Source organism: Phaethon aethereus (assembly GCF_964289735.1).
Source record: "Phaethon aethereus genome assembly, chromosome: 2".
NCBI lineage: Eukaryota > Metazoa > Chordata > Aves > Phaethontiformes > Phaethontidae > Phaethon > Phaethon aethereus.
Window position 1 is genome coordinate 123799038 of NC_138582.1, and position 26763 is coordinate 123825800.

The 26763-nt window shown below is 40.2% G+C and overlaps 1 protein-coding gene across 1 annotated transcript in view; it reads left to right on the top strand.

The window, feature by feature from the left end:
- The window catches only part of CPNE4 (copine 4), a 206273-nt gene that overhangs the window by 67524 nt on the left and 111986 nt on the right, over positions 1–26763 (top strand). Inside the window, exon 2 of the mRNA XM_081996851.1 lies at positions 15572–15751. Coding sequence (XP_081852977.1) covers positions 15572–15751 — 180 coding nt within the window. The remainder of the gene's footprint in view (positions 1–15571; positions 15752–26763) is intronic.

Genomic DNA, 26763 nt, shown 5'->3' on the forward strand with positions numbered 1-26763 from the left:
ATCAAGCAGGTCCTGTTTTTGTGTTTCATTATGCAAGGAGAGTTGGCTCAATGTCCTGGACTGAAACACCACGTTGGGATGAATCATTTAGTGCAGTATGTTTAAGTGTGTTTCAGGGCTGGCAGCTGGAGTTCCAAAGGGCACAACAGACTGATAGGGAATGGATTACAGGACTTCTTACACATGTAGAGCAACCTACCAGTGCCCTATCAGTGACAGGATCAGTGATCAAATGGCCTAAGGGCTCTATCAGTGATATCTAAGCACAGGCAATACTTTTACAGTAATTGGATCAGTGCAAGTTGTGCCCTAATAAGCTGTTCCTGGTTTCCACTGTGTGGTTCAGCCAAGATGCCTCTCGTACTCAGTCACTACAGGGAGGGTTTTTGTTTGACTTTGTCAATTATTGGAAAGTGCTAAAGTATTTGCCGCACCATACCTGAAAGACACCAGGGTCAGTTGGGTAGGTGGCAGCCTGATGGAAGCTTTCACAAAAGTGCACCTCAATGAGAATACGTGCGGTGTGCCTCAGCCGATCTCTTCCTTGTTTAAACTCAGCCCTAATGAGCCCATCATGTGGTCAGTACAAGGCTGTGAGCTGAACTTACTGCTTGAGAGTGTCCTCTCTCAACAATCACATGTCTTGGGGTTGGACTGTTGGTACAGGAGTATAATGATAAGTGCACTGCTGTAAGTCTCTTAAATTGGAACAGAATGCAAGAATGTGTTTTCCCTTCTGCCCAAACCTGCACAACAGGAACAATTTTCTAGAGTATTCCAGGTCTAAAGACAAACTTCCATCAAGCATTATTTACATTTCTCATTTTTGCAACAGTTTGTTAATAGAAAATGCCGTGATGCACAGAGAAGGTACTGAAAAAAGTCTTGCTGAAGGGAATTTTAAAGGACATATGTGGAGAGCAGGTATTAAAGTTAAACATTGGATAAACTTTCTGAATATATCAGTTGAAAACCAGCATGCCTGAAATATGTTAGCATATTACTATGCTGAAAGACCAGGTTAGAAACAGTCTTCTGTTTTATGCGAAAAAAATTGAATGCATTTCACATTGCAAATACATAACAACAGTGCTACTGGTTTCTGTTGTTTTCCATTTCCATTGTTTAACAAGACGTGAAAATGCATATTTGAGTTTTGTTGACTTCAAAATTACTGGTATCAGGTAAAGACCTCAGATATGCAAAGAGAGAACTGAAATCCACTCGAAGCTTTCTTTGGTTTATAACAGGTTTAGAGTCACTGAAAGGTGAAGACAGGAGACCCTTACTGCCAAATGTAATACTTTTGTGTGAGTCTAGTATGGCAGCCTCTTGGGACAAGAAAATATTTGATCATATTTAGTTGCATTAATTTTCTTCTCTTTTTTTTTAAAGTGGGTAAAATGCATGACATTTTAGTCAAAAGATCTCTGTGTTGTGTTTCATCCCAGAGGCAGCTCGTAGCTTTTCAGCAGTGTCAGTAAAATTAAATTTTTGGACCACATACATAAAGACAAAGTGACTTATGGATTACTTAGTAACTAATTAAGCAAGTTCCATAGCAGTGATCCCCCAGGGCAGATGGTGTCGGAGCCAGGGGCAGGGAAGTGTGAGGGCTGTGAAAAGCCTTGGGCATGACTGTCTCCTTCTGAGCAATCAGGCTGTAAGCCAGCTGGGCTGTGCGTGCAAATGGGGTGAGAACTTGGGATCTTGCTACAGGGTCTCAGCATAATGAACTGCTTGGACATGCTGGACATTTTGCTTCTACTGTCTAAGTGAGAGCAACCTGGGCAGTGTTTTTATTTTGAAGCTGTGTTTTCTTATTCCTGTGTATTTGCCTGTGCCTATAGCCAGCCTTAATATGAGCCTCAGAAGGGCAACCCTGAACTAAGCCTGGGCAAGTCTCCATCAAAACCTGCATTGCTACAAGCTGCTGCTTCTCAGCTTCAGTTGTAGCTAAATTTTGAAGTCTACCGAAAAGAGCAAATCCTGTTGACTCTGCTTATTGATTGTGGCCGTTAGTGCTTAGAGTTTCATGGGGCTTACCATGAGTTCCATGGGGTTTACCTGAAGGTTGCTCAGATTTAGCTGTTCTGTGATATTTTTGGCCTAGGTTTCTTGCATAGCTGTATTGACCGCTCTCCTAATAGGCAGTACCTTCCACAGGACATTGTGCTCTGTCTGTTGGCCGTTTGGTCATAAATTAAACCCCCCAAGTGCCAGGCCTGAAGTATCTCATGGTGGAATATATAGCTTCTGCATCATGAAGTGGTTCTTCCTTAAAGTAGACAGTGACGTCTTATGTACCCTTTGTACTCTGGTCTAAAAATCCCCAACTCCCTTTCCCTTATGAAGTGCTGTAAGGAGATAAAGAAAGAAATTGGCAGGTATAATTTCACTGTGATTGACTATACCTTGTTGTAGTCTCTTCTCTTCATGTTATTAGACTTGTGTTTTCTTAAGCTTACTGCTTAAATAAGACAGGAAAGCCTTAAAGTGAATTTTGTTCAAGTCATGGAATTATTACCACCTTTTCAGATTGAGTTAGTAAGTAAAGGTTTAATTAGCTCGTTACTGGTCTGGGGCCAGATTTGCCCCTGTATTGTGTGTCTGAAGTCTGTGCTATAAAGCGGGAATTAGTAATAGCTCTGACTGACAGGATCTGAAGGACAATGAGATTATTTGAGAAATAAAGAGAGAACATGCAGAGATGGGAAACTGGTTAATTATAACAACACAGAAGTAAAATGAAGTTTGGGAAAAGAAATTAAAAATTGAGGGACCACTGTAAAAAACTCGCTGAATAATGTTAGAATCTTCTTTCTTGAGCTAAGAGTAATGAAAACACCCTCTGAAATGGAATTAGGTATTTAATTAATTGATATAATTCGGGTGTTCTTGCAAATGCAGGTGTGAGTGCTGAATTGTTTTTTTTTCTTTACAATGTATGAATTTTTTAAGGAATTTGAAGTTATTTTTCTAAGACGTGACATAACCCTGTGTACTTGGATCTGCTAAGGCACCTGATAAAGTAACAAATCAGCTGCTGAAGAGTATATATCACAGACGAGGAAAACCTTTCTGAGCTCAGAGCTCTCCTGTGCACAAGAGAACTTCTTAATTTTAATTGGTAATTAGGCTGAAAAACAGATAATGTCATATTCTATTTTCCCATTTTTTGTGGTAGTTCACAGAAAGGTTTCCACTTCTGTTTCTGGGTAGTGGATCAAGCTGTTGGGCTGCTATGGTTTCAGCAAATGGCAACCCCAATGACAATCTTAATAAGAAACATGTGTAAAAGGAAAGAAAGAATGCGAGTTGCTTATAATGGACATGAGTCACAAGAAATCTGTTCTTTTTCTAGGCAGTCATTCCAACACATGGTCCAAATTCTGGAGTTGGTTTAAATGGGCCTTATAAATTGTTCCTCCTAGTATAGGAATTCAGGAAACTGTGGTACAGCAGTGTGTATCTTGTGTAATAGTACATTACCTTCCTGCTGCTAATGCCTTGATGATATAATTGATTTAGCAGTTGAATTACAACATTGAAAGTAAATTAATAAATCTTTAATTATGAGCACTTTGTTAGCAAATTAATTTCTTAAATTAACAACTTGACTAGGCCTGTATCAATTGACATAATTCATTAACCCGTATGAGAATCCATATTAGTTATGCTTAACTTACCTGAGAGTATGAGGCAGGAGATCTTTCTCAGTATAAATAAATTATCAAATCACTATTTATAGTCAGTTAATTAAAAAGCAAATTACTGAAGCAGTCTAGATTTCCTGCTTAGTATAATGTAGTCCCACTAATATTCAGTGAGCAAAGGATCATCCTATCACTTAATTCTTCTCTGTTCTCAATGACCTGTGAGTTCCTCAGAAATGGTATGCGGCTCTTCTAAAGGCCTCTTTGCAAGCTGACTTGCAAACATCTGCACTTTTTTTGGAATGGGCTGGCACTACTACACTTTTGTCCAACTTCTAAATCTCCTGCCATCCAGGGCAGCGAGCAAAGAAGAAACATGTCTGTAATTGCTGTGGAAGCCTGTTGCCCTGGCAAGTGAGATTACTTAAAGGTAGCAATATTAAAAATTAATCCTGGAAGTCAGTTTGGAATAAATAAAGGAGGAATTAGCAAATAAATAATATGAATCCAGATTAGTTTGAATTCAATTCTTAGTAGCCTGATGTTGCAGCAGAGTCTAATCGTGTAATTACAGTATTCTGGCAATGAACTGAGGATTTCCTAATAATGGCATTTGAAAAAAGATACCTTCAGGTACCTGGCACATTTTAAATCATATTTCAGAATGCAGTCATGTTGTAGCATTTTTTGTTGCTGTCATGCAGGCAATGTCATGTGTTGCATTGTGAATCCAGAGAATATTCAAAACAGAATTTTCTTTGAAAGTGAAGAACTTAAAATTTAACTCATCAGGAGACATTAAAATATCATCTGTATGCGGAAAAGGAGTCAAGTAAGTGATGCATACCTTAATAAAAACCTGTCCCTTCTTGCACAAAAATAACCAACAAAACTCTGTTTCTTCCTACAAGCAGACTAGAAATAAGCAACCAAATAATGATGAATTGAAACTCCCACGGTGAAGACCCATATTCCCAAGGCTCACTTTCTAATCTGTGGGGGAAACTGTTTGGAGAAGACATGGCTGGAGAGCTTTCAGATGTTTGCATTCTGACTTTCAGACTGCTGTCAGGCACAGCACTGCTTACTAGCATTTTGTGGCTAGTCAAGAGTGGAGCTAAATGGTGTAATGTGTGAATATTATTCTCGTGAGTTCGAAGGACCAGTCTTGTCCTCAGAAAAAAGCCTCTGTCCTCAGGGACATGTAAATTAAGAAGATTAGATTGTAGCTCTGAACATCAAATGAAGGTTGGGGAAGAATAAATGGTAGTCATCATAGTCTTTGAACATCTGGACTGTATCTGGGATATAAAGTAAAGGAAAATTTAGCATCCAGGCTTCAGGGCTCAGCTTTGAGGTAGTATTCAAGAGTTGTCAGTGAAAAATTTAATTCTCTTTTTTCTTATGCCAGTGTAATCACATCTGAGTGGGTTACAGCACCTTATCCCATGAGTCGATGCGTGCCGTTATCCACTTGTGTCGATGTTTGCTGGGCACTTGTTAAATATGCAGGGAGCACAGCACACAGGTATCTCCTGCCACTGAGCAATTTCTGCGAGGTCCTTCTGCACTACTTATGGCTGGGCCGTGATGTGTTGACTACCTCAGAAGAAGCACTCTTTAATACCAAAGTTTCTATAGCTGCAAATTTTATATGATTGTTAAGGCTCTGAATGTCTTACCAGAATAAGATAAAGGGCTTTGATGTGAGTAATTCCATTTACTGCCTGAACCCTCCAGCTAGAGTAGCATAATTATTGCTTGTCTCTGTTTAATGGCTCTGCAGGAGGTAAGATGATGCAGACCAGAGTGCAGCACTCTTGCTGCTGCCTGCTCCAAAGCACAGCTCAGTCCATGGCCACAATCACACTGGAAGAGGTGGCCTCCAGAATATCGTCTCCTGCAGCTGCTCGCCTTGTGCAAAGGGAGCCTCAGGGAGCTTGCTGGGCTTCCTCACTAGGAGAGCGTGCATGGGGCTGCTCAGTCTTTTTAAAAAACTTTAACTCATGCTCATCTATTTCAGCCAGATGTTAATGCAGAAAAGTAGGTCTTGAGCTGTTGTAATTTGCTGTGTATGGCAGCTGGCAGTATAAATCAGTGGCGATTCACATTGAACAGAAATCTGCTCGAAACACAGCTGGAGGGGGAGCAAACAGATTTTGGAGATAAATAGGGAGGGGTCCTCAGGCACCTTTAGAAAATCTCCTTTCAATGACACTATGATCACAGCATGTTATCAGCTGTCGTGGTTTGGCCCCAGCCGGCAACTAAGCACCACGCAGCCGCTCGCTCACTCCCCCACGGTGGGACAGGGGAGAGAATCAGAAGAGTAAAAGTGAGGAAATTCATGGTTTGAGATAAAGACAGTTTAATAAGTAAAGCAAAAGCCATGCACGCAAGCAAAGCAAAACAGGGAACCCATTCACCACTCCCCATGGGTAGGCAGGAGTTCAGCCATCTCCAGCGAAGCAGGGCTCCGTCACGCTTAATGGTTTCTTGGGAAGACAGACGCCATAACTCCGAACTTCCCTCTACTCCTTCATTCTTCTTTGTCCCAGCTTTATATACTGAGCATGACGTTACATGATATGGAATATCTCTTTGGCCAGCCTGGGTCAGCTGTCCTGGCTGTGTCCCCTCCCAACTTCCCGGGCACCCCCAGCCTGCTCGCTGCAGGCCAGCACGAGAAGCTGGACTGTCCTTGACTACTTAGCAACAACTCAAAACATCAGCACCTTATCAACATTTTCTCATCCCATATCCAAAACACAGCCTTACACTAGCTTCTGTGAAGAAAATTAACTCTACCCTGGCTGAAACCAGGGCATCAGCACAGAGGTTCCTGTATGAAGATGGAGCCATACGCTCCCCTCAGCTAATGAAGAGCATCAAAGTTCTGGCATAGTATTTACACTAAGCGATAGCTTCGGATGGGGAGTGCTGGCTCTGTTTCACAGAGTGATATTACACTCCAAAGTACTGTGCATACGTCAAGTTAGGTAAAATAATAAACATTGTTATAAAAGCAAGGCTTTAAAGCAACTAGTTATTTAGAAATGTAAGCCTAAATTTTTGGGTGCCCAAGAGGTATTAGGTCACTTCTGAGTCATAGCTCATAGCTGATTATGAGGACAACTTCATGGCTTAAGCAGGAATACGGATGAAAGGGCTTGCACAGTCCTCTCTGCTGAGGTGTGAACACTACCCAGGGGACCAAAAGACAAGAGATCCCTTAGCACCCGGAGGAAACACCCTGGAGGCTCCAGGTGAGATTAAATTCTTGTGCCACTTTGCAGGAAGTTCAGTTGTTCATTAAGAAGTTACCCAAGTCTTTTACGTGTACCTGAAGTGACGTTCTCTTTTCAGACTTGTCCTGATCTGTAGCAGGACTCAAAATACTGCACGCAAAAATTCAGAATTACAAGTGTTCCCATATTAAGTGTAAGAAAATGTAAAATACCTTCTACAAAAGGCAGTTATTGCTATCTCACTATGTTATCATGGTCCTCTTGCTGTTCAGTCCAGTTAATCATTGTTCATTGGAAAGACCTTAATTTACACTGTGTTAATGATGTGCTCTAAAGAGACATTGTGCTTTTCAGGTTCACTGAAATGTTCTGCAACTGGCTTTTCAAAATTGGCTTGAATATCCACAGTGCAGCAGCTGGTGCAAAAAGTGTTGTCCTTTATAACCCAAGGTCAATAGATTTAAAAAGCTTCGTGTGTTACAGTTTTTACATACAGGAGAAGTTCTGCAATTAGGCTAGAGAAGCTGCAGCATTTATGTTTGTCCTCAGTTAAAATTTCAGGGCTGGAGTTCTTTGCTATTCCATGCTTTATGCCAAATTCACAGGAGGCAAATTGAAACTGGCACATACATTTTCCTTACCATCCCTGAGCCTGGACTGGCCCGGCAGTAAGGGAAAGCCTTTGCCGGTGACACAGTCTGGGCTTTCCTCCTTTCCAGGCGAGGAGCTTTCTTGGGGAGCTGGTCTCAGTTCAGCAGTTCACCAACCCCTCTGCCTGTGGCTGCTTCCCCTTAACGAGCCGGCAAACGGAGAAGAGTCAGCGCGGCGCCGGCTGCCGAGCTGGGACAGCGCCGAGTTCAAGAGGCCAGGCCAGTCGGGGATCAGCCAGTGATGTGTGTGCACAGATTTGGCAGTTGGGGCTCCCTTTTACAGCAAGACCCAGAGGTGCTGTGGTGCCGGGTCCTGGTGACCCTTCCTGGCCTTATGCACCGTGTGGTGGGACTGACACTGGTGTCGGGGGTCGGTCGGCGTTCCCCCACCACGGGCACAATGGCACTGCATTCATGTGTCAAGCAAACTGAAGACTGTATGTGTCATTTTAAGGTGTTTCTTAGGGTCAGGAAAGGTGAAGTCATGTGCTGGGACATGGTTGCAATCTGCTTCTCTGGGACAGTGAGTATTTTATAATTGACAGAAAACAGAGCGCAGAGGGAGCCGTGTGAAATAGCCGGTAGCCTGGTGGCTAAGATGGTCCCTGGTGGTGTGAGGGGCCAAAGTTAGCACCTCGTCTGAATCAGACAGAGCAGAGATGTTGGTGTGAACCTCTGATGTCCAGGAGGAGCAGCTGGGTTATTTTCAAACCCCTACAGGCAAAAGTTTCGTCAAACCTCTGTGGCTAACAAAGCCTCCAAACTTCTTGTTTAACTTAAGTTCATGTTCCAGTGACACACTCTTTCCCTGGAAAATGCCCAACCATCTCTGTACTTACAGGGACACAACAAGTAGGAGGCATCCCCTGTGATACAACCACATGTGCTTTGCTTAGTTTGTTACTGGGTGTGTGTATATATTAGATGCTTTGCAGTTTGCTGCTAGGCCAAATTAGCCTTCTAGTCCTTTGTAAAAAAATGTAAAAAATATTTTAAGCATGATTTAATATTTTAAACATTTAAATATTTTAATATTAGACATTAATTTATTAATATAAATTAATTAACACTAACATTACAATGTTAATATTTATTATTTTGTATATGGTGTTTAAAATATTTTACATACTTTTTATTTTGTTATTTAGGAGAGGTTTTTTTTAATATTGTTGGTAGGAAATAGTGGGTCAGAATCTACCCAGATTGCATCAATGTCATCCAGCTAAAACTGTCACAGAATCATGGCAGAACAGGTCTCTCAGCGCTGACAAATGCAGATGGAGTCTCATCAGGAATGTTATCAGGAAAGCAATTGGAGACCCAAGGGCATTACATGAAAGTCTCCCAACAAAGTAACAATTTTAATCTGTTTGCTTTCATTGCAGTCCAGACATGACTAAAAGCTATCACTCCAGCCCAAAAGATTTGGATTTTATTAGGATGAGAAGATTCAGTGTCCTCTAACTCCCAGAACTATTTGAATGAAATGAAAGTATTTCTTTCCAGAGGAGCGTAAACTAAAAGCAGGTAACCAGTGCATTCAGGGACGGTGTAACTAGATGTTAATACATCAGTAGAGCACTTGCTGGTTTTTCTCTCATATCTGAGCTTTCCTAAATGACAGTAAGTGGGAGGGGTGCCTTTGTACCTTCCAGCATCTTTATGCAACCTAGAAAGCCTAGACTTGGTGAGGAGGCCGATGATGACAACTGCACATGGTCCTAAAGCTAAAGGGGAGTGTTGTAGCTTCCCCACAGACATCTTTTATTCCAGAAAACTGGGGATTCCCTTGGCGCAAGGGTTCCCAACGAGTTTAGGTCCTGCTTTCTTCATACTGGGTATTGAGCATCACTCTTTCCCATCCCAGCTGAAACGATCTCCCTGTTCAGCCCTGAATAATGTTACCAAGATTTGCCTGCCACTAGTAGTTAGCACTGTATTGCACCCAAAGCTTTTTGCGGGTTTTCTCACTTGGGGTTAGATCTTGGGGTTGCTCAGATTCTGAAATCTGCAGTGGCTGGGAGTCTGACAAGTATACGTCCTTAACAAATATTGAGTGCCCATCTGTGCAGTGGCTATTCTAACTGCATTATATTTTGTTTCTGAGTAGATGGAATAAACTATATGCAAATAGTTATTGACAGTCATATTTCTCTCTTCTTTTAAAAGCTATGAGAATATAAGGCAAACTCTATCCAGGAACTTCTCAAATAATTTATACATAGTATATATTTTAAATTATCTATTTCCTGCTTCAGAGCAATTAAAAGTAACTGAGAGAATAAAAATAATTAAGCAGAGGACGGTCAGTGGCTCTGAACAGAGAAGTGGGCTTTCTTAATGAAGAACTGTTCAACTAAGAAATAATAATGCTTCTTTTACTGTAATTCCAATTGTTTAGACTGGAGCACCTTGAGGCCTGGGCTGTTTCTATGTATTAGTTTTTCCAGTGCTTGAAAGCAGGTCTTCATGACTGTGACTTGGAGGTTTACAGGTTATCTAACATTTATATCACGTAAATAAAAGAAACAACTTGCAGATAATTTCCAGACTGTTCACGTTAGATGCTTCTCTTCCAGCCAACCTGCAGCCAAAAGGTTTTTGCCAATGTTGACAAGATTGTGTTTAGCTTTGAGCTCTATAGACTAAAAAGAGTTAAAGACCTATTGGTTTCTTCGCTGTTTTCAAACATCAGTTAAACTGAAAACAAGGGGTATAAATTATGGAGACCTTTGCAATGACTTTTCATTTGTGGGACAGAAATGTGATGGTGTGAAAGCATTGTTAATAATAAAAAAATATTAATAACTTCCTCAGGAGCTGCCAAGAAAAGTGTAAATTACTTTCTGCTTGGTATCAAATTTTCATGTAAGGTACTGTGTCATGGAAATTTTCAGTCTTGTTAAAATTCAGATGACCTAAAAATATTGCTACCCCTTCACCTCTGTACATTTGTCATCTCAGCTGACAAATGTGATTTTTCTAGATTTAATCAGCATTTTATAATGATTTCTACAGAAAATACAGCCTGTTGGTTTTCCCTTGTTGGCCTGTAAAACATATGGGGAACAGTGGGTTTATTTGTTGGTCTAAGAACATGCTAAAAGTCTAATAGCCACAGAAAGCATGCACTGGGCTCAATACCAGCACCTGCTCTCAATTTAATGGAATTTGCATGTTTATGGCTTTTCAACTAGCTTTTTAAAATCACTTAAAGAAATGCAGCACCAGACAGACCAGAGCTCTGTAGACCAAAGACTTTGCTTAGTTCATGAAGCAGCTATATCATTATTGACTACAGGAATCTCATGCTATTTCATGAGCTTGATTAAAAATTCCCCCAAGGAAATGTCCTTTTGATGAGAAGACAGTGAATTCTCCATGGCCCTTTGACTCTTGGCTGCTCTCTGTCTCAAAGATGTCAAGTAACAGCTACCAAAAATGTGTTGCTTTTGTGCTAGTTACATGTTTGCTAGAAATACAGTGGAGAGCAGGTAGGTGCCAGTTATCGGTGCGGGACACTGAGTTCTCCACACAGGAGATGTGTGCTAAATGCTGAAGCATGGCCTTGAAGTGCAGATCTTCAGGTCCTGTAGAAAATTCTTGGTTTCCCTGGTTCCCAGGGGCACACTGAGAAAGCTGTGTTTATGATCACTTGAAAGCCTTAGATACCAGGTGACAGTGAGCTTCTACCTAATCCCTGTTCATCCTTGTATATGCGATAGCTTATAATTAATTTAATTTTGATAGAAGAAGAAAAGAAGTCCCCCTCAGGCTGCCTCTTTTTCAACTTCACTTTTCAACTAATGATGGAAGATGGAGGAGATCCTCAGCCCATACTTTAACCATTGAATTACTTCTTTGTCAGTGAAATTTTAGCTAGGATGAAAAATTGTTTCCTCACTGAAATTACCATGTTTATCACACTTCTGCAAAGCTCACTGCTTTTCAGCAGCCCACAGACCAAAGATGCAAACAGCATAAGAAGCCTGAATTGTAGTATTTGTTCATCTGTCTTTTGACCTACCTTTAATTTGATGCTATCTGACTGCAGAGGCAGTTTTGCAGTTCTTCAGCAGTGATGGTGGTCAAGAGGAAAGCAGGCCAATATTTCTGCTAACTGTCCATCCACAGTGAGCAGTACAGAGGGAAAACAACTTTCAAACCTAGCTTCCAACTTCCTCGGGGTTTGATGGGAGGATTTGGAAGGCCCAAAGCAAGAAGTCCTTTTCCTTTTCTTTTTATATTTTAATTCCTGCTGTTGAGATGGTGCTTTATGCTGTGGAGTCCTACTTTGGTGTTTGTATGTCATTCATAGCTCCCCAAGGGGAAGCTCACATGGTGGCTGCATCCAGATGGGCCTGCCAAGTAATCCTGGCTGCTCAGCAGGATGCAACCTTCTGTGGAGTGACAAGGGCCTAAAGAGATGAAGAGGGAAAGCAGCATGAGTCCATCCCAGGAGGTGGAGATGCAAGTCCTTTTCTCTGTATAAATTGTCCTTGAAGGGAAAGTGCAGGTAAAGCTGTACCGTGAAGCAGATGTTCAGATCATGGTGTCAGCTGAAACACTGCTCTTTTTAAGGTCAATTTTAACTGTTGGCACAGCCCAAACGTGCATGTCGCTGTCAATTGTTTCTTTTGAAAATTCATTCTGCTTTAATAAATTGGAGAAATTCCTTGTTCTAGTAGAGTCCAGAAATAACAGATGGCTCATATGTCAGGCATCATCAAATCCTAAAGCTGTGGGCATGACCCCTGTCCATGTCCTGTTGAGAAATCTACCTGCCTTCAGGATTAGGTTGCCCAAGAGTTTAGTGTTTTCTGTAACAAGACCAAAAGCGTAACTTCCACTTGCTTATAACATGCTGCTGTTGGACTTAAAAACTCTCTTACACAAAAGTAATGGAGATTTAATGTGGTTGCTGGTGTTCTTCGTTGTGTTTTGGATTCATGCTGAGAAGTTCTAACTTTCTGAATGTTCTGTTGATGAAGCTTGGCAAAACTGAACTGTGTTTTCTTTAAGCATTTGAGCCTTCATCATCCATGCAAGTGGAAGTGCTGTTACTGATTTCGGGACAATGGGATTAAAGACATACAGCATGAGGTCGAGGTGTTGTCACTGCTATGTGCTTGTGTTTTGGGTTAGCATGGAACATGCCACCAGATTTTTCTTGAAAATAAACAGGTCCTACAGGTACTGGGATGAGTTGCGGCCAAAAACAAGTCTGCCTTTTTTTTTAAGCGTCTGCAGCACTGTAGATCATGACCTCCTTGATGATTATCAGTATGAAACTGGACCTAGCAATAGTATTCTCACCAGTTTTCATTAAGGTTTCAGGCTCATCCAGCATTTCTAAAGAGCGCGTTAAGGCTTTATAATTGAATATGAGAGCAGGAATACTCAAGAAAGAAAAGCCTTATAAGGCTTTTAAAAGCCAAAAATAAGTAGCAGAATTCAAATGGAGATTATACCTTGTGTTTATATAGCATCTTTTAACCTAGAGTGTTCTGTAAGAGTTAGTGAATTTGTTGAACTGTTCTGTTCACCACTGCTTCTTCATCATGAGGCACACCAGCTGGTTATCAGTGCTGAGCCCTGCTGCACAGCAATCAGAGCGAGGGAATGGAGCTGGGCTTCCCATGCTGAGGACCCTGACAGACTTTCTAGCCGAAGAATAGGGTAACTGTGAAATACACTGACAAAGCAGACTGGAGACAAGGTAGACTAATAGGGCTAATGCTATTGCATGCTGCTGACTGCTGAGGCAGGCATGAAGAATTTTGTATCACTTGTGTAGCTGTTGGCATTGCTTCTTTCGAGAGATTTTTCTCATGTAATCTCTGACATGCTGGCTTGATGTATCACCTCAATAATGTGGGAAGACTGGGGAAATTCAGTGAAATGGCTATATTTCAGTACTGTGTTTGTCAAGGGAAGGATGTCAGTCAATCACAGGCTGGAATAAGCAAAGACTGTCTTATCGCTATGTGAGACTGAAATTCTTAATGTCCCTGTGTGCAGACCTGTGCCTCCATTTCAGGCACTTCACTCCCTTGAACAGTCATATATTTAACCTGTGTTGAGCACAAGTGTAAATATTGCTGCATTTCATAGTGGAGAACCATTTCCCCACGTTCCAGGAGCAAAGTAGAGATGAGGAAAAACAATAGCTGAGAAATTTCTGTTACTGCCCGAGATACGCCATAGCAATGAAGCAATTAAAGTGACACTATGAAATTAACAGCTTATACACTTAGAAGGAATGAGTTTAGGAGATTGCTGTGGCTATGAAAAAAGATTTAAAGCTGATCATTTAAATGTTTTGATTATTGGATCTGCTGCTGCACTATTTCATGAGATGACCATTCTTCTGCAAGTGGATCAAATCAATTTCCACTTAGAAGAAATCTCAGGGACATCCCATTGAACTGACTGGTCATCTGGCATAAGGAATATTTCATGTTGTAGCAGTAAAGGTGATTTCAAGTCACACTGATTGCAAGTGGAGATCAAAAAATTTTGGAGATAGGCTAAGTACCTGAATGAAAGTTGCTGGTATCCTTTCTCACTTATGTTATTCTTATTATGCTTTGCCTCACTGTTACCAGACTCATCACTTTACCTAGTCTAAGCAAAGAGATTAAGATTGGAATTTGTAAGTAAGGCTGCTCTCCTTTTTGTGGTGGTCCTGTCTTGACATAGTCAGAGCACATTGACACAGCTGTGTGAGGAGACAGCTATGGTAGCACTGGTTTGCATCTGTTCAATGACTGGTAGCATCTGTTTGATGATTAACTAAGGGATTTCAGCTGTTAGAGCTGTCAATGTGACACCTTTGATGAGCACTAAAATAAATCTGTGCTACCAGGAACTGCTCATTTTTTTCCCCCCTGCTTTTGATTTACTTGACTCTTTGCATCCTTGCCGATAACTACTGGCAAGGCTAACGCGTTATAAACTTTGAAAAGTGAAGCAAGTGGCTGTCATTTTTTTACACAACAGATGTTCCTGATCAGGAATCAGACAAAGGATCTCATCACTCTTCCTCTGAGCAGTTTAATTTGTCTGTTCCATGGCACACCAGCTACTTACTGTCTAGTGACTGATGTGCCCAAGTCCTACTTCATTTTAGGATTAGTTCCTTTAATCTTACCGAATTATTAGGTTTTTTCCTGTACCAGAGCAAAGAGAGTGGAAAAACAGAAATTGCTTTATTGCTTATGGTATTACCAATAATGCATCATAATGAAAAGTAGCAAAGGCCTATTTCAAAAACAGGAAACCCAAGTACTGCATTTTAAGAGAACTAGAAAGAACTCAATGAGCACTTTTTTTAAGAAATAGCAATTTCGATTTGATGGTGTTTCTTTAGCAGTTTCTTTAGCAGGCTCAGACGTAAGCATAAGCAGCATCAGATTCTTGTAATGAAACTTAGCGAGGTGGAAAAATTGGTATATTTTTAAGAAACATTGTTTGCTATGAATCCAGTTCTCCACTCCTTAATCATGCAAGTTGTCCAAAATGAGTAATTACTGGGGTTTTTGCTTGCGTTTCCATTTAGTTTGATAAAACTGTATTGCTCTGCTGCTGCTTTGTAGTGATGGATGGGTACTGCTGGAGATGTAAATTCTATAGTTATTCTATAGTTAATTTCCCAGTTATTAGTCTAGCATAAGACAGTCATTTTGCCTATGCCCGACTCTGCCGCCTGACTGATCTAGTACACCCAACGGGGTCCAGTCATTGCTCCCCTGCAGAGGCTGTGCCCCATGTTCCTACCAATATCTGTGAAAGACTTGCTAGCAGGGAGAAGCAAGGGAAGCTGGCCTTACCTTGTGCATGTGGCCAGCCCTGCACAGAAATGGCAGGTGCTGCCATCCATACAAATGGTGGTGTCCGTGGCCACAGTCACAGCTGTCAGTCTTAATAACTGAGCAAGCTGTGTTTGAGGAGCTCATTGTAGTCCATCACTAGTAGAAAGAGAAACCACTCATATGACTTCTTTTCCATTTGGCAGGTTGACAGGACAGAAGTGATTCGAACCTGTATAAATCCTGTCTTCTCCAAGCTGTTCACAGTGGACTTCTATTTTGAAGAGGTGCAGCGGTTACGGTTTGAAGTCCATGACATTAGCAGCAATCACAATGGTCTGAAGGAAGCAGATTTTCTTGGTGGCATGGAATGCACTCTTGGACAAGTAGGTATCACTGCCATTTTTCCCCCTTGTCGCTCATCATTTGTATGTATATGAAATATATCACTTTGTTAAATGACTGATGGGTGAGATTTGTCACTCATGACAAAATTCTTAATCAGTGCTTCGAACAGGATAATTAAGATCTTCTGCTGGTTTGATCTACTGCTGTAATATAGCTTCAAGTCAGCCAGTGCTATACGAAACTGAGTGTCAGTGATTGGCCTTGTAGAGTGAGAGCCCAGGCTCATTACACGAGTGTTGAGAAATAGACTGATTGGGGAGAAAGTTATTGTTCCTAACTTTATATAGTATATAAAGCAAGTCTGAAGTCCAAGTAAGGCTTACAAATACACTTTCTTCACCTACAGTTGTGTCTGGTGATGTAGCAAATAGAGAGATAGGGTTGGATTCATTTCCCTGAATCTGTCTTCCAAAAGTTAGATGTCTAGACTAAGTTACTCTTCTGAGTTACATCTTTAGTTCAGTGGAGAGAAACAGACAGTTCCTGCAGTTGACTTATTTCACCTGAGACACCCATCATAGGTTAGGATACCTAACTTTTTAGATGACTAAATTTAAGGGTGATGAGTCCTACCCACAGGATCAATACCTGGAGGTCAGCAGAGCCAGGTCTGCAGCGAATTCCTATACTGCTGGCCAGTAGCATGCTACAGTGTCCCAGGTACCACAGTTTATTTCTAACTGGCAGACTTTTTGTTAATTTAAGGTCTCGTAACACAGATCTCAGCTCTGTCCATAACAGTAATGCCAAGGATGGTCTCAGTTTCACTGCGCGGAGTGTAAATTGACTCTCCACTCCATGCTCTGGTGTGTCTTATGTGATAAGAGCAAGCAGTGCTTTCATTTAGATTATCCACTGCACTGCTCCACTCACGTTTGTAACCTGAACGTGATAGCTTTGCATGGAAGATGCTGCAAAGCTTTTGTTTCCTCTTTTCTTACCTTTTATTGTTGCTCCCACAGCCTCACCACACATGAATCCCTTTGATTTTCTTCCCAAAGCCATTGGGCCAAACATGCTGAAAGAGGAAAAGTCCTCTCTGTGAGAGAATTAGTAAGAAATATATGTATTTACTTGTCGCGGTTGCACAGTGGGGTCAGGATGCCTAAACTTCATTTTCAAAGTCGGTTTTCTTCTGCTGATATCTAATGCTAGAAAGATTTGTGGTCTTCCTGTTGAGCCAAACCCTCCATTCCCCCTCACTGATTGCGCTGCCTGAGGTACAGAAGCAGTAAAAGGCATCAGTTGTGCAATACATGTGCCTGCAGGAACCGCAACAGGAGGAGATGGAGTCCACAACATTACTTTGATGGTTCCCGTATAATCAGCGTCAATGACTTCAGGGAGAACAAAAAGTCCCTGCTTTGTTGCTGAAGATCGTCCTAATAACAAAGCACTCAATCCATATCCTAATGGTCCATTCGCGTTAGTCGGGACATCATAAACCGACATGTCCCATAAGGTAACTTCTACTGTTGTTTCCACGTCCATTCCAGCGCTCCCTCTGGTTCGGGCATTGAGGCTTGCCAAGCAGCCTGGTGGTGTTTCCCCATTTGTGTCGTCGTGTGGGGTGCCTTCGTGCTCGGTCGCCCGTTTCCCAATTTCATACCATCCCGATGATACTTTGAACAACATTCTAAGGCTTGATGACCAAATTTTTGACATCGACCACATGGTGCTTCTGCTGGGCCTGTTCCTTGCTGAAAGGGTCCTTGTTGGAAGGATTTATGACTTGTCTCAATCTGCCTAGGTCCTTTCCTTGTGGCCTTGTGCTGAGCTCTAAAATGGCCTGTTTTTCCACATTTACTAACTTGAAAGCTCAACATGAAGGTATTGGTATTTAGGATATTTACAGTGCACATTAAAGTCTGTTCTTTTTCACAGACTTCATGTGGCCTTAATCAATGAGGATAAGCTATCCTATAACACCAAGGAGAATGAGAAGCAACAACAAAAAGTTATTACAATGTTCTTCTCGCTTAATTGACTTGAAAATTAAAGGAAAAAAATGTCATTGTTGCTGTCTGTAGAATAAATGTTTTTATAATGATTTGATCTCTATAAATAGCACACAGCTGGGTTGGTTGCAGTGTAATTTCAGTGGTAACCAAAAAAAAAAAATAACAGTGTGAAATCTGTTCACAGTAACATAGCCTTGAGGACTCTGATCTCATATTTAGACTTTTTTTGTGATTCCCCCTTTCTAGTTTTTTAACTTTACATAATTCCTCAACTGATTTAAAACCCCAAAATGTTAGCACTGAAATTTTAATCTAAGCAAAGTCATTATGAGGAGTCCAGCTTTCAAAATCCTGCAGCACAGGCTGTACATACGCAGCTCTCATTCATGCTTAGCTCTTTGGTGTAATTACTGCATTTTTTAAATGATGATAATAGAGCCATGGCTTTTCTTGACATAATTTTGACATGAATTTGTTGCTGTGCATCACTTTAATGCCTGAATAAAACATGATTTTGTTTAGGAGTTGGTGCCTGCCTATCAATTCACTTTCCAACTGCAAGTAGGTCTTACTGACACAGCCAGCAAGGCTGTAGATTTTTAGGCATAGTCTGAAGGTCTGATTCCCTCCCCACCACCCATAAATGTGACGAATTCTATTGCGTTCTTCTGTGTAATAGCTGATCACTATTACATAGATTATATAGCTGATTACTATTACTATTAAGAGGTTCACTGCTACCTGTACCTGTTTGTAGATCATCATTTAGATGTGCAGTAAACCCACATTTTTTTCCCAAATTGTGTAATACTCCTACATAAAACAAAATTAGTAAGACTAAAAAGGCTGTGAAAGGCAATAAAATGGTTTATACAGTAAGTTGACAGAGAGAAGTGAGTTTTCTCTTTCTAAAGATCTATCTAAATCTACATGTAGCCTACCCAACAGATACAAGCTTATTGGAAATTTGGGGTCTTGGATGCAAATGATGGGGAAATGTGTTCCTTTGGAAGGTGTCATTATTAGTAGTCTCCTCCAAAATGCTGTAATAAATCTGTGTCCCAAAAGAGTGATAAGGGCAGTGACTTGTAGGCTGTTAGATCCTGAACATACACCATCTAGTGTCATCCCACTGGAATTTCAGCAAGATTTATTTCTACTGCTCTTACCAGGACAAGCCAATTCTGTGCCTCTACTGGTAAATACTGTAGTTAGCAGCATCCTGACATGCAGTCAGTTATACCTGGATGCGAAGAGTAGATGCATCAATGAACATTTCATATGCCACAATATTTAAACATAGGAGAATGAATGGTTCTGGATAGATATCTGCTGAATGTAATTAAGAAAAAGTCAATGTACTAAATAGAGACATTTCCTTAAAGTGGTTTGTTTTGTACGTCATGCTCAAAAGATGCCCTTTCAAATAAAACAATAGCAGATTATCTCTTGAAGGGTTTGAGGGGGAGGAGGTTTAGTGTGAGTTTTTTGGGGGGAATATTTTGTTGCGTTTTTAAGTACTAAAAGTCTGTTCCTTCCACTCAGAAAAGCTCTTTTTACATTCCAGTTTCTCAGTTTCTGCAGGGTGTCCTGGTAACATGCCAATCTGCAGAATGTTAACAAATACGTTCTGTATAATTGGAATGACAGATCAAAAAAGCCCTAAAATATTAGAGAAGCTAATAAAGTTGAAAGTGCAAACAAGTTTTCCACAATAAGTAGCATCGTCTTAAAATACGGTCTGCAATTACACATAGTTTATAATATGGATTTTCTTAAGCAACTTCACATTAAGAGAATGTACCATACGCCAAACAATTAAGTTGTCCATGCTGTATTACTTAAATGAAGTGGCCCTGTTAAATGGTAGGTTAAGGTGCATAATTAAAAACTATGTATTTTAACTATGTTGTTATTTTTCGTTTTACAGTTCATTTCTAAGTAGCTGCATAAAAATAATAGCTAATAATACCATTTTTTTAACAGTTGTACAGTCATACAGTAGCTACTTAAGCAAGGATACTATACTGTGCTGTGCTTGTAGCCTCACAAAGATTATTCTGAATCCGAAGCGTATTTGTGAAATACGGGACACACTTTTTAACACTGTTGTCCTCTAAAATGCAACAGAGTGTGAAATATCCTTTATCCAGACCTGTTTGTGAAAGGTGTTGTTCGGGTTTTGCCTTTGGCTTTGGCTTTGCTTAGGAATATATCTGTAGAAAGAGCAGATGAATTCTAGAAAAGTTAACATTTCTAGTTTTTATTCTAATTTCAGGTATCTGCACACTGAATTCCTACCTGGAAGACATTGCTTATCAGAATTGGAACATGCTTGTTCTGACAAAATCTGTTTGTTCTTGAGTTCAAGGCTGAGTCTGGATAATTTCATCCCACATGACATAACTTTGAGGAAGATATGACTGAGAAAGCTGTGTGAGGCTGGAAGTGGAGACTAAACTGTGACAGAATAGTGGGTGTGTTTCAACTGAGCCTAATGAAAAGCTGAAACTGGAGGGAAAGTTTAGTGCAATTTATTTGAAATGCCGTGCAAGGAGGTAGCATAGACATTTGGGAATGTGTGCTCTTCTTGTTCAAATCGTAAGGTAATTTAAGTCAGAAGTGACCTCTGGAATTTCTAGTTCAATCTGCTGCTCAAAACAGATTAGAGCGCGTTGCTCAGGGTCTTGTCCAGTCCCATTTTGAGTGTCTCCAAGGATGGAGATCTCACAGCCTCTCTGGGCTTTGTCCCAGTGCTTTGTCACCCTCACAATAACGCTGGCTTCCTGTCCCTTGGGTTCTCCTACCTCTGGCAGGACCAGAGAAAAGCAGAGGCATAATGAACCCTCACTCCTATGTCCTGTGAAAACATTTACAAATGCTTGTAGTAGCCTTCAAGTGCCAAAAGAAAGTCTGAATTGGCAAATCAAAAGTAGACAGAGCAGGGGCGACTTAGCCATAGGGTTTGGGAGGGTTTGGGAATAATAGCAGTCTTCTTGAGCTGCTGCTGTAGATGGCAGCTCTCATCCCTTGGAGCAGAAGTGTTGGGGTGGAGCAGTAGTTTGGCACTGTGCTTTTCAGTACTACAGAAATGGCTTGGGATGCTCTGTCAGTCTCTGCATCTGCCCACTACTTTTCTAGATCTTTGATTCACTCTAAATAGTTGCTGTTCTTTGCATAGGTGCTGGCAAGCAGGAGCACCCATATATCTTTGTAGTGATAAGCAGTGAAATCACAAACAATAATATTTTAACTGCTATTTTGAGGCACCACTATATAAAGGTGAACTATTGCTTTCATACATGTGCTTTAGGTGCTATCAATCAGTTCATCTTGGTTTTACAAATGTTGTCTGTAACTAAGGAAAGTAAATTCTTCCCCTTCTTTTTCCCCTTTGCTTTTCCCTTTCCCCTTCCCCATCCCTGGGAAAAATGTTCAGGCATTCACCTAGACTAATCAATTCCAACTGAATCCCCATCCAATCACTGAAGGTTTTGTATTTCTGTTGCTTTTTGGTTGCTCACAAAAACTGTGATTGTTTTGAGGGGCAGGAGATAGATTCATCTTTTTTATTTAGTGGTTTTGCATTTTTTTGTCCATCAAAAAACAGTGAAAAAAACAAAACTTAGATGGACAAACACTGTCAAAAATTTGATATAGCGTAGTTTTCCTGTTATTCAGCTGGGACGGCAAAACCCCAAACCCAAGTTCTTTTCTGTTTATGTGTTAGTGCCTTCATGTGTTCTGAGCCTCCCTAAATATCTCTAACTGGAATTGTTCTATTTTATATTCCATAAACTTTAAAAAGCATTTGAATTGCATCATTTAGGGCTCAAGCATTTTAATAGCCAAAGTTAACTTCTTAACCACACAGGAATTAAGGGGAATTCTTAATTCCCCTTAATTAAGGGGAAAGGTGGCTTAGGAACCCTTGTTTTCCTCTGAAGTTTTACCCAGAAGTCTCAGCCTTATCTGTAAGAACTCACAAAAATTATTTCAATGAATAATCATTTTCTGACAAGAACTAACCAAACTTACATTGCCAAGACTTTCTTGATTACTGCTCAGTTGTGCCTGCAACATCATTAAACTACAGGAACCAGTAAAGTTGTTATTTCTTAAATGTTGTGAACCATCCCAGCTCTGCAGTGTGCTATTAGCCTTTGTGGCTTTTCTTTCATTACTTACCACAGCTAGTCTTTGCCATTTTCAAATTTATGATTCCATCCCCCTGTTTGGTTTCTTTTAATTTACGGAAGGGTTAAAATATTGTTACAATTCACAACTCCCTTACTTGCTCAACTAGTAGCACAAGTTAAAAAATGGTAGAGATGTACATCTTTTCCTGCCAAGGACATTTTCAAGTATTACTTAGAGGTTGAATATTTCCCATACTTCTCAATAATGCGTATTATTGTTTCTTGTGTGCTTTTAATAATATATGCCACTAGCAGATTATGCTCTTAAAAATGCTGACTATTAGTTCAGTTTCAGCCATTGCAAATCGCCTTGCTCTTGAATTGGAGAAAGGCTAAAAGAGCCGTGATTGCACCTGAATTAATTAAAATTGAAATAGTTTGTATGAGATTATTTGTTTAATAGACTGTTGACTGCTTCTGTGGCGCAAAAGACATAGGACCAGTTTTTTCAAGGTAGTATTTGAATTCCCAAATCTCATTAGATGTCCATATGCCTCCTTAGGTATCTAAATACCTTTAAATACTTGGCCTTTGATCTCCTCCAAATGAAGTTGCTCAATTCATTAGTGGGATGAATAATGTACTTTATTAGATATGAATGTCATTTTCTACGAGGGCTGACTCAGAGCACAAGCAAATACTCTTCCCTAACTTTACCTAACCATTTTAATACCTCAGTTATGCCCAGGAAGCTCTTCGTTTGCAATTGCAGCATGATCCTTGAAGCTGTAAGATTTGCAATTCTAGATGAATCTTGCCAGTCAAATTTAATGGAATTACTTGTACAGTTTGTACTGCTTTGTTTTTGCATACTTTATATTTTTGTATGAATTACTGTAGCAGTCTTTAGGAAAGTAATTTAAAATTTAGTTTGCTATTATAAAGAGGAGTTGTTATTATGACTAACTGTAAAAGGGCTGCTACACTACATACTAATTAAATTCAAAGACCTTTTATGCTATTGATAAGCTATTTCCTGTAATAACATTATTGCCTCTTATGATAGGGATATCTCTTTTTCTCGGTGTTCTGTTTTGATTGACTATTTTCAGGTACAGATCTTTAACAGAGAGGGGTGTAATTCAGCTGTAAATAGACTGTGAGCTGATCAATACTGTAGGGAACAAAAGAAATCTTGAAGAGTGGCGAGTATGGCACAGAAAGTATCATATGTATGGGGAAGATGATTATAGCAATAAAACTGGCTCTACCAAGAAACAAGAATTCTGTGTGCAATTAGGCAGAATGAAATTTCCTTCATTATGAACATGTACATATGAACTTGTTCTCTTGCAGGGATTTCCTGGTATGTGTGAAAGGGTGAACTCATCCCCAAACCCCTTTTTTCATGAGCATGGAGCAATGTCACTGACATCTACCTGCTGTCTGGTCTCTTTCCATATTGAAATGTAGCATGCTTGATGCATTTTTTACTATCTGCCACCATTCATGGAAATTATTTGATGCGTTCAGAAGCATCTGGGGGATAGATAGCAAGACAAACACAAGCACATCAGAGTTGTATAAATCTTGCTTTGTCACAAACCAGGCTAAAGATGAATGTGTGAAGAAAGACAGTTTTTTACACTGTGAGCCAGAGCTACCTCAGTTCTTTTGCCCTTGCTTAAATCAGTCATTTACCGACACAGGTGAAATGTTATTAAAGTCTGTAATTTTATTTGTGGGTGTTTAGAAGCTTACAGTATTTGACCTAGATGTTTTAGAGCAAGAGCACATTAATGTTTTAATTGACAAGTTTCAGTATACATTTTACAAATGTTGAATACTGAATCATTTGTCCAGCCACTCTGATTGTATCTTTCCACTTACAGCAATATCATGAAAGTATTACTGTCCTTCATTTGGGAGACTTTGTAGCTGTGAAAAAGGTGTTTTAAGGGCTGTACTTATTTCTATGCAAGAAGGGGAGAGCTTAAGAGACTGTGTATCATAACTAGTAAATGCTTTTGATATGGTTATGTCTTGAGTTTTACATATCAGAGAATCCTTCTCTTACTTTACACCAAGGATGAAAATGATTTTGGAAACACAGTCAAGCCATTTTAATTGTATGTGTTAAAATCTCTGCCCCAGCTTGGCAAGATAGCAGTTGTTTGTCGAGAAAGGAACAGAACTTAGATAAAAGATGCTTTAGGTTAGGCCAGCTGTGCATTTTAGCACCTTTTGTAGCAAACACTTCAAAAAGCTGTAACTTCAGGAGGATCTAAAAAACTCATTCAAATCAACTGTTGTTTTAGAAAGGCAGGTTGCTGTACAGTGCTGAGCAGTCTGAATTTGGAGGCTGAAATTTCGCAAGTACTCGTCTCACTTTTTGAATACAAGCAATGCTGAGCACAACATGGTACAAGCAAAAAAATCTCAAATTAGTGACTGAAAGACCCAACACAGTGGTTCCTCCCCAAAAATGTGGAGGACAGCCCAAGAAGGCTTAAATAGCATTCATCCTCTCTCTGCAAGCAGTGGGGCGCAGGCAAAGACGATGACGGTAAGATAGAGACAGATTTCTTATAAAGTAGGTTTGAAGCATTTAATGTTTTAGTAGCTATTAACTGACACTGTATTACAAGAATTTGAAGAATCCCGTTTGAAAAGGAACATGTTTTTTCCCTTTTCTAAATTGAGAAAAACAAAAGGAAAATATGGAAGGGTGATGTAAGGGTGAAGACTCAATCTTCTCAGGTTGGAGTATTAACTGGGTCCATCTTAAGACACTAAATCATAACTAATAACTAGGCAAAATACTTGGAGAAGACAACTGCAGGGCACAGAATTAGCCCTTGTTGAAGTTTAAGGAGGGAGGAGAAAGCAGAGCTGTGGTACTGTGAAATGTAAATGATTATATCACAGAGAAATGCAGTTTGGGCAGAATGTGCTTCCTAGCTGGCCTCACAAGCACCGCCACAGGGAGGTGTACATGCTGTTGTAAACAAAGTAGTGCCATGTTAAAAAAAAAATGCTGATAGCTGAGTGAAATATGCCACTTGGGAAGTGCATGTATAGTGTGAACAAAAATATGAGAAGATTAGCTCAGAGAGGTTCAGTAGAGGATCAGTAGGTAGTATCACAGATAAAGGCGTGTGGGTTAGGAGTCCAAAAGCAACTGGCATGTTCATGAGGCTGAAGCTGGACATGCTGCATGAGCTAACAGGATGCCAAAACCATGGACAAACCTGAGTGCTTGCAGTGGTCATTCTGCAGCTAGAGAGGTAGTTTGACAGGAATTTGGAAAGATACAAGTTGAAGTAGTGCCTAGGGGAGGAGGGGAAAGTAATGCTTGCTGAGTTAGAAGCCCTATCAAGCCACAGGGCTGATCAGGGATGAACATCCACTGGAGGGCATAGAATTTGCAGATTTTTGCAAGGGTTGGTGAAAGGTTCAAGAGAGATGTTTTTGGAAAGAGTATGATAGCTACTTTGTTTGATATATCAACACAGTTCTAGTGAAAGCTGTTAGAAAAATGTTCTGTTTCTACATGTACCATTGCTGTTTTGTGGGAGATTGTTTCTGCAGACTCGAGGTTGTATTGTGTGTGGCACCAAGGGCTCTGTGCTGAGCAAGCGAATGCATTTGTTGGTGAAGATTCAGTCTGTATAAAAGGCATTTGGATCAAGGGAAAAATGCTAGTAAAATGTGACTAGGTGCTCTTTGCAGTCCTGAAAAGAGTTGGGGCTGCTAGAAGAAAGTTAAGCAACTGTTCAAGTCCATAAAACAGGAATAACACACCTGGGAGAGGAATTAACATAGAGGTGCTGGGAAATGATTGTTCAGCTAAAACTATTTGTTTGGCTATCCCAGCTTTCAAGGAAGAGATACAAAGACTTCTTGGAATTGTGTAGTATGGAGGGAAATTTGTGCCTAACCTGGCTGTCTAAATAATTAAATTTGGGGTTCCTGTAAGAAAGTCTAATGGGCAGAAGAGGCCAGTCTGTATAAAGAATTTGAGATATTGAAGGAGTTATTTAAAATGATCCTAATCTTCTAGTTTTGTAACCACAAAGCTAAGTTGCATACTCTTAACATGTCAGTGAGCAGAGTATTTGCCCAGTCCTTAGTTCTATCAAAAGCAGAGACCAGTGGTTCACATGCCACAAGAGTTAACAACAGCCAAGTGTCATAGCACATAAATAGAAAGGGAGCTATGGCCATTATCCGTGGACATTTCAAGAAGCCTTTAACAAAAGTATACCGGTGTTATGTCCAGAGCTAGATATAAGTCAATTTAACTGAAGCAAGTAAATAAACCAAATCCACACAGCTTTCTGATCCCAGAGGAAATGTGGAGTGTGACCATCAGACTGCTGGCTCAGGGTGGCACCTTGCAAAACTGAGTCAATGCTGTTGAAAGAACTTGGACCAGCCCCAGCTGTCAATGTAAAGAGGACTTCTCAGCGTGATAGATGGGATTTATCTGTTCCTGCCAATGCTAAATCACTACGTTAAAAAGCCACATTGAAATTTTCTCATTAGTTTGATTTATAAGCATTGGGAACTCTGTATGATATTATTGAAAATTATCCCTATATTTGGTTAAGGAAGAACCACATAGAGAAATGTATTTTAAAAAGTTCTTACATAACCCAGGTAAAATGGGTCATTATATTTCACAGCTCATCTTACACAGTGCTGGTTAGTAACAACTCAGACATAGGAGGGAGCAGACCTTCATCAGAGTCCTTGTCTCTGAGTGACTGCTGAGTAATGCACTGTGTACAGCGGGTGTCAGTGCCTCAGTGCTTTTATACAAAGTGTTGCATCTGTTCATACTTTTAAAATAAAAAATGCAAAGCACCTTTTGTATATTCAAAATTG